At 50.8% G+C, this 7857-nt stretch overlaps 1 protein-coding gene; it reads right to left on the bottom strand.

Moving 5' to 3' along the window:
* Nucleotides 1-4850: 4850 nt before the first annotated feature.
* Nucleotides 4851-6996, bottom strand: GSTUM_00010806001 (uncharacterized protein). XM_002841525.2 has 4 exons: nt 6418-6996; nt 6205-6366; nt 5687-6151; nt 4851-5630 (listed from the first exon to the last, which is right to left on the bottom strand). Exons 1-4 carry the CDS (start codon nt 6454-6456, stop codon nt 5055-5057), a joined length of 1242 nt encoding a protein of 413 aa, XP_002841571.1. The 5' UTR covers nt 6457-6996; the 3' UTR covers nt 4851-5054.
* Nucleotides 6997-7857: the final 861 nt, after the last annotated feature.

The raw sequence follows: 7857 nt of genomic DNA, 5'->3' as shown, positions 1-7857 counted from the left end.
TTCGTGACGAAGAATCGGCGCAGTGTGTCCAGGAATGTTTACGCTGGCTACCCCTGAGTCCTGCTTACTCACACGTCCAATAGTGCCTAAGTTTTCCCTCCGGGAGGCAGTGTGGTATGTGAGAATAAGTACTCATGCCCCCGCACCGAGAATTGGCACCCGATTTGGAATGGTTTCGGCGAACTCACGAGAGACAGTGTTCGAGGTGTTTGAAGGGACCCGGCCCATGGCACAGGTATGTTGTGAGAGTGGAATCATATATAGGACAGCTACCGCTATACACTATTTACTCGAGTATGAGCGCAAGAGGCATTATCCACCGAGAGCGTATGACTCAAGAACTTGTTGGGCGTTTCCGTATGAACTTGTACATACATTGCAGACCTAAGCCTATGGAGGTGATAACAAGTCCAATGCTTAAAAGGAGGCATTAAGTCCTGGGATTGGGAAAAAAAAGGGGTGCTATCAAGGTCCACGATATTCGTCATTTACTCCTAGTGGGGTGGTCTACACTCTCCTCTAGAAAGCAGTTCTAACGCTATACCTGGACAGACGAGACGCGCTGACTCACCCCCCCCCCCAGGTACCCACCTCCATGCTATGGCCGAGTCACTCTTCTACAAAAAAACGTTTGATATTTCATGACCTTTGTGAAGAAGCGTCGCTGAGCCACACAACCGTATTACCGCAGGAAGGCGATGACCTTGCCTATCTCATCAGTCCATGGAATACCGGTAATCCTTATGGAACACCCCCCCCCGGACCTATAAGAAACAGTGTCCGAGCTGTTTGAAAGATCATACTGTGGCGCAGGAATAATACCAGCACTGTATCCTGTGGGGGCGATCGTACCATACATCCGACAACTGCCCGAGCTAGGAATCTCCCTTTCTGGCGAAAATTCAAATGATACGAATGGGGTTGAGCCATTTCGGAGCTACATGATAGATCCTGCCGGTATGGCGCGATACGATTTCATCGGTAGCAGTGAGGAAATAGAGCCAGCATGTCTGTCGTGCTCAATAAGAGCCATTCTCGAGGTCGATCGGGGAATATTGCCACCGAGGTACTCTATATTTATTGCTCTCCACTTTTTTTTTAGGGGTCCGCAGGGGCCACTGTAGCTAGCTATTCCAAAAGAGGTGTCCATTCGTGGACGAGTATCTTACGAGTAGACACAAGTCTTCCATGGGCACTACGTACCGGTATCCCTTGGACCATCCAAAGCCGCAAAATTCTCGGCCAGGTGCGCCAAGCCTGTTTTTGGGGCATTCGGGTACCGGTACCCGAGTATTGCGGTTTGTTACGTACCATGGGGCTGCTAGTCTAAGGTGCTGAGTCACTTGAACATTGAAAAGCCCGACCTAAAATAGTAACTAGCGGTGAACTATTCTGGACTTAATTTAGCCTGTCCGTCCCGCGAATCCCCCACCGTCTCGAACGGCCCGAAGGATTTCCGGCGCTGAACTACGTAGACTAAGGACCTCTTGGACGCAGTGTTTTCTACTCGTAAATCGCGCTCGACGATCATTGACAATCTTCCCCCCCTCCCGGAAAACGAGTACCGGTATTTGCGCACCCGATGGTAACTTATCCGTCCGGCTAGTTATTTTCTCCCTTGAACGAGGAAAGTGTGGGAACGCCAATAGCGCAAGAATGTATGGGACATTGTGTGTGTGTGTGGCAGTGAGGATACGAGTGATACTAAATAGTGGCCTTATGGACACCCGAGAACTTGGTGAAATAAAAGGATTCACTCTGGTGGGCAATCGCCTGGGGACGCCTTTAATAGTGGTTCATGGGATCCTGCTTACTGTATCGGGTAAGATGTATTCGGCTCTTTTTCCCTCGGGATGTGCGTAAACACTTCACTTCCTTAGGCGAAAGGGTGGGGATGTCTGGATACAGTGTCTAACCTCCGAATCGCCTCCAGGCATAAGACGGGGGAGGGGTTTCGAATAAGAGGTTTCTGTATTCTGGGGTTAGGAGTCCTTGATTGGCCTCCTGGATTTTGGGATTTAGTAGGCACAAAGTTAGGGAGATATCGGGAGATTATTCAGTTTTATTTTAAAGGACTTTTGTGCAGTTCCCCGAAATCCCATCCGAGTTGTCACAGATTATCCATCCACCCTGTATGCCCCTGCACCCCTCCGGGTACAAAGGAATTGGAATCAACTATGATACTTGCCAAATACCACAGAAACCACCCACAAACTGCCAACCAGCTGCCCATCTCCTATCCTTTCCTCTCGCTCTGCTCCCCACTTCCAACTCTAATAGGCCGAGAACCGCCATCTCCCCTTACGGCATATCACCCTCATCCAACCTCCATCCCAACCTCTTGGCCCACAAGATATTCCTGAATAATCTGCTGCGTTTTCTTGGGATACGTCCGCACTGACATCCTCACAGACTTGCCCCGAGAGGGCTTTAAGTCGACGTCCATCTCCCCCGTTCCCAACAACGCCTCCACCACCGCTTCATAACCAGCGTTCGCAGCCATATGTAGGGCTGTGAAACCGGCTCGGTTCTTGTGATTAGCCTTGACTCTAGGATCCCGAACGAGTTCTCGCACGATATTTGCAAAGCCATTTTGTGACGCGGCTTGCAAGGGTGTGAACCCGTCGCCATTCGTGCAGTTCGCTAGGGTTCTCGGGTCTTCCAGGAGAACCTTAACAATGGGCTCATGGCCCTCCAGGCATGCGGCGAAGAGTGGGGAATGGCCGCCCGGGTCTGGGGAATTAACGTCGATTAGCGGGTTGGCCAGGAGCCCTCTCACACTGCCTAAGCAGCCTCTGCTTGCTGCAGCGAAGAGTGGGGAGCGGCCATCCGGGCCTAAGGCATTAACGTCAATTTGCGGGTTGGTTAGGAGCTCTCTCACAGCTCCTAAGCAGCCTTCACTTGCCGCGGTGAAGAGTGGCGTCTCACCATAACGGTCTACTGTATTAACACTGGCTCCTCCGGATCCCAGCATCTTTACGATCTCATCGTGTCCTTGTTTCGCAGCGAGATGTAAAGGTGTCCTGCCCAACCCATCGATATGATCGACATCGACCCTCCCATTGTCCAAGAGGATCCGCACTGCCCAGACTTTCCCATAGCGAGCAGCGGTGGAGAGTGGAGTCCAAAATGATTCATCAACCAAATCAGCCTTGACCCTCTCATCCGCCAATAGTACTCGTAAAACTTCAGCGTGGTCCTTCTCCTTACCCGTCCACGTTATCATATGCAGTGGTGTCATGGAACAATAGCACCGCGAGTTGACGTCAACGTCGGGGATACCAAGAAATATCTTGACGATATCTAAGCGAGCGGACACAACGGCTTCCGCGAATGGCGTGTATCCCCCGGGATCCTTAGGTTCAGGGTCAACTCCGCAGGCTATCAGTGTACGGATGCAGGTCTCATTCTGGGTATCCACGGCCCTGCTAAGAAGTGGTCTATAGCCCCTGATGGACTTGAGTATACCCCTGCCCAGAAGCTTTCGAACCGCTTGCTTATCCTCACGCGCCGCCGCATAGAACAGTGCCCTTTCGCCATATTTTATTGAACAGACCGAGTTTTCGAGGAGGACCAGGGGAAGTAAGGCAGAGAGATGGCGGCTAGTTCTTAGAAGAGCATTTGTGTCTGGCGGAGATAGACCCTCCGCAATTTGCAGAATTAACTCGTTTGGCAGGTTCAGAAAGCTCATAGTGAGTTCTAGTGCGATAGTTGGTACAGTACCGTGACAGGAGTAATGTCGTGAATTAACTTATATCGGTGCGAGAAACGTCTGACTCACGCTGTTCGGACTACAGCGTACGATACGATTCGATAAGGTTCTAGGAACGGCCGAGGGGAAATGTGTAACCCCCGCCCCCGCCCCCATTTCAAGTGCTTTAACTGGAAGAAGGTGGTCGACTACGGAAGATTGTGTTGAAGCTCTGAACCATAATGAATTCAATATTTGCACCCAAAACCATTCTGTAGCTAGGAGCGTTACACGCTCCCCCCCCCATCCCTAGCGCCATAAGATACAGCGCAGTACCGGTAATTTACAATGAGCTTACCGGTATTAGATGCCGTTAACCGGACCGGTATAGGAAACCACTCTACCGGTAGGTAGCAACGGAGATGTAAGAGCCGGGGAGGATTCACCAGGGCCAAGAGGCCTGGAAATGAAATCCCAATATAAGTTTTCAAATACACTTTTGACCCCCCCCGGCATCACGGATAAGAATCCGACCTGGCTCCTCCTGCGCACGCTTCTCCTCGCACACGGGTACTGCCAAAGCCCATTTTCAAGTCTTTTGCCCAACTATCCTCTAATCCAGGCACGTATGATACGCTATGAACGATCGGCCCGCTATATGGAGGCCTAACTTGCCAGCACTCTCCGCAACATAAACTCCTGTGGCAAACGACACCATTAGCCAGCATTAGATTCCACAGTGTGAGATGCTGTTTCCGCCGGTATCGCATCTTACAGCTGTATTTTATGATACAAAATCAGTTTTTTGCAGTAGGGTAATATAGGGTATCATGCGAGTACTGCAAAACGCCATCGTAATCGCGCGAATAGGTTAGAGCGTGGGATTGGGTAGATGGTGTTCTCAATTCTGGATGCCTGGTTCAGATGTGACTGCGAAGTTGCGAGAGTCTGTACTTGCCATGGGTCCGGAGTGCGCTGAGAGCCTAGGTGGGGGTAGCAAGCTTGGGGTAACAGCCTTCAAACGAGCTCCGTTAGTGGGGACTTATCATACAACAGCACTTGCGAAAAACGTTTGTCAACACTCATCACCACTCCTCACTCATTACACCGTCCGTCATGGATCTCACATTAGAAATGAATGGTATCGGTCAGGAAGAGGTCTCATGCAAGCTGGATGGATAATATTATTAAGCAACACCATGGAAACTACAGAGAAGGAAAAGGTGGCATTGCTACTCTCCATCATGCATACAAATCGGTATAAAACGAAAAGAAAAACAATCAGAATAAACAATCTACGGTATGCCAGTAAACCCTCCCCTCCATTTTGAAAGAAAAAAGAGACGAACACCCGATAGCCAACCTACACCTCCTTACACCACTTGCCTAGCCCTGCACGTCCGATCCCAGCCCGCCCCATCTCGAGACACTTCCCAATCTCCGCGAGACCTACTTCAACCCTCCACATTCTTCCCTCTCTGCTGACGCCACCCCCGGAGCCACCACCTATAACTGCGGGTACTAGAAGTTCGTATTCTGCCAGCCGCTCCCATGCCCCTAGGGCGACCTCTTTGCTCCATAAACGACCTGCCGTAACACCGGCCGCAGAACTGGCTACCTTTAGGGGTGACGTAAGCGCAGTGTACTCTGAATACGCCATCTGGAAGTTACACGTATCCGTGTCGGAAATGATATCAAGGCGGGCAGCTGCGATGAGAAGGGTTAGTTCTAAATCAGTGAGGCCGTCAAGGATTGACAAGATGCTGTCTGGTTCGTCGAGTTGATTGGCAGATAATGAGAAGGAGGGGCCCATGGGGAACGATGTAACCGAATCCGATAACGGAAGAATGCAACTATTAAAGAACGATTTGGGGTCCTTATTCTGGGCGTAGATGCGCCTCAAGTGCCGTTGGAATTGTTTATCACTTTTATAGAGATTCTACGCCCCACCTGTTAGTACCTCGGGGTTAAAGAGAAAGTGTAGGAGATTAATACTTCTATATGAGTATTCCAAGCCTCAAAACAACGCCGATCTTCGTCTGATGAACCATTTATTTCCGCGTCAACCTCGTCCATATCTACGCTTAATCCTCCTTTGCATATTTCCCAAAAACCCTTTAAAGTGGGAGGATTCTTGAGATGGACGGTACGATGACTAAAACGACTCTTAACTCGTTTCTCTAAAGACTCGACAACGTCGATGCGTGTTGTTGTGCCAATAGCAGCAATGGGCGCCTTGCGGGATTGTGCAATATCAAAGAGATTATATAGAAGCGTTTGGCGGGGATGAGTCGCGAAGAGATCAAACTCCTCTAGGATAAAGATAACAGACAAAGTTGTAGTAGTACTTGATGGATCCTCTTCCGCTAGCTCCTCCCCTTCCCCATCCGGTGCTCTGAGTTCATCTGGGTGGGAAAGGATAGCCAGGATAGAGGAAAGCGTATCTGCAAAATTGGTAGTCTATAGAAAGTGTCAGGCTGTGAGAGATTTAGATAAGGGTGGAAAACTTTTACCTTTGGTTGATCTCTTTCATCCAGCTCCATTTCAACACCCAATTGGCGCCATATTTCTCGCAGGGCAATTTTGTCATCCGTCTGAAAAAAGCCATTCAGGCGGACTGTAAGGAATTCTCCTTTGTGCTCCTCTGTGAGATCCGAGATAGCACTTTCCAGAAGCTGGTGGGTGTTAGCTTAAGTCCACTAAGTTAGATAAGTATAAAACCTTACAGTAGTCTTTCCGGTGCCTCGCGCCCCAATTATCAACATCGAGTTACCTTCACCTGCCGCGACAGTTTGCTTAAGTAAATGGCGGACATGTCCATTGGGAAGTTAGCACCGCTCGTAGATAAAAATGATACCGAGTTTTGTATACATACCCTTCCTCATCCGAAACACCAACAAGTTTACTTCGCTTTCTTCCCATCAGTTTCGGCATAACTCTCTTTTTCAATCGTTGGATCGACTCCGCCGGGAATTGTTCCAAGTCTGCATCTGCGATAGCGTCTGCAGCTGGGTCCGGGACTGCCATATTTTCACTAACGATCTCTGTACGGGTACGTTTTGGTCCCCCGGAAGCGAAGGGATCCTCTAGCCCTGCCAAGGTAGCCATAGTCTCCTTTGCCGGCGTCATAAGTGATAGCCGCTTCTTTGCCGATTCTCTCTCCTCTTTTCTTAGAGCTCTAGCAGATTGCACAGCGGTAACAATCCTTCCATCGGTAGCCACAAAGTCCTCATCGATCTCATGTTCTCCATCAACATCTTCTTCCTCCTGTGCTGCTGCTAGCTCGTCCGGTTCCCCATCCTCCCCGCTCCCCGCTTCCTCCTCCTCCTCAATGTCGTCCTCCCCAGTCTGCTCTGGAACTTGCTTTCTACCAGCACTAGCTCTCTTTCCCTTCTTCCCTACACTCGGCGTGGCCTCTTCCGACTCGAGTCCCATTGGCGCCACAGGCGCAACACCGGGGCCTTCCGGAGCGGGCAGAGCCCTCTTTCGTTGAGTTCTAGGCGGGCGAGAACGTGGCTTGATAGTAGTAGCAGGAGTAACAGGTGCCGGAACAACCTTCTTAGCGGAGAGAACCGGCGAGGACCTAGTAGTAGATATCTCGTCATCGCTACCGTCAATCTGAACAACCGGCTTTCGCGTCTTATAGGTAATCTTTGGTCGCCTACACTTCGCCTTCGTCTTCAGAGCGGGCCTAGGAACCTGTCGTTGGTCCCTTGAAAGTTCGTCTCCCGAGGATGAGGGGGCATCAAAGGGATCGGTCCGCTTATCAGTAGGCTCCTCCCCTTCCCCTCCTGCTACTTCCCCAATGACAACGTCATCACCGTTCTCCCCTCGCGGAGTGCTCCGAGTCCTGGGTGTGAGGGTAGACTTCCGCGAACCCGGCTTCGCGCTGCTAGGAGTAACGGAGTTATCTTTTTTCGTAGAGCTTCGTGTTCGCTTAGCGGTGGTAGCAGCCGGCGTAGCTACGGCGGAACCCGCATTCTCTTGGGATGCTGATGGAGTAGCCGGCGGAGGGGGCAGAACGGCGATGGTCTCCCCGATTGCAGACTTGTCAGGTGATTGCGTGCCCGCAGCGGTACGTGCGCGTTTGGCCGAAGACGCTTTCGCGGAGCCCGGGGCTTTACGTTTTGGCGGCATTGGAGATTCTTGGTGGTGGTGGATGGGCG

Source organism: Tuber melanosporum (assembly GCF_000151645.1).
Source record: "Tuber melanosporum whole genome shotgun sequence assembly, scaffold_75, strain Mel28".
NCBI lineage: Eukaryota > Fungi > Ascomycota > Pezizomycetes > Pezizales > Tuberaceae > Tuber > Tuber melanosporum.
This window is presented reverse-complemented; position numbering and strand designations above follow the sequence as displayed.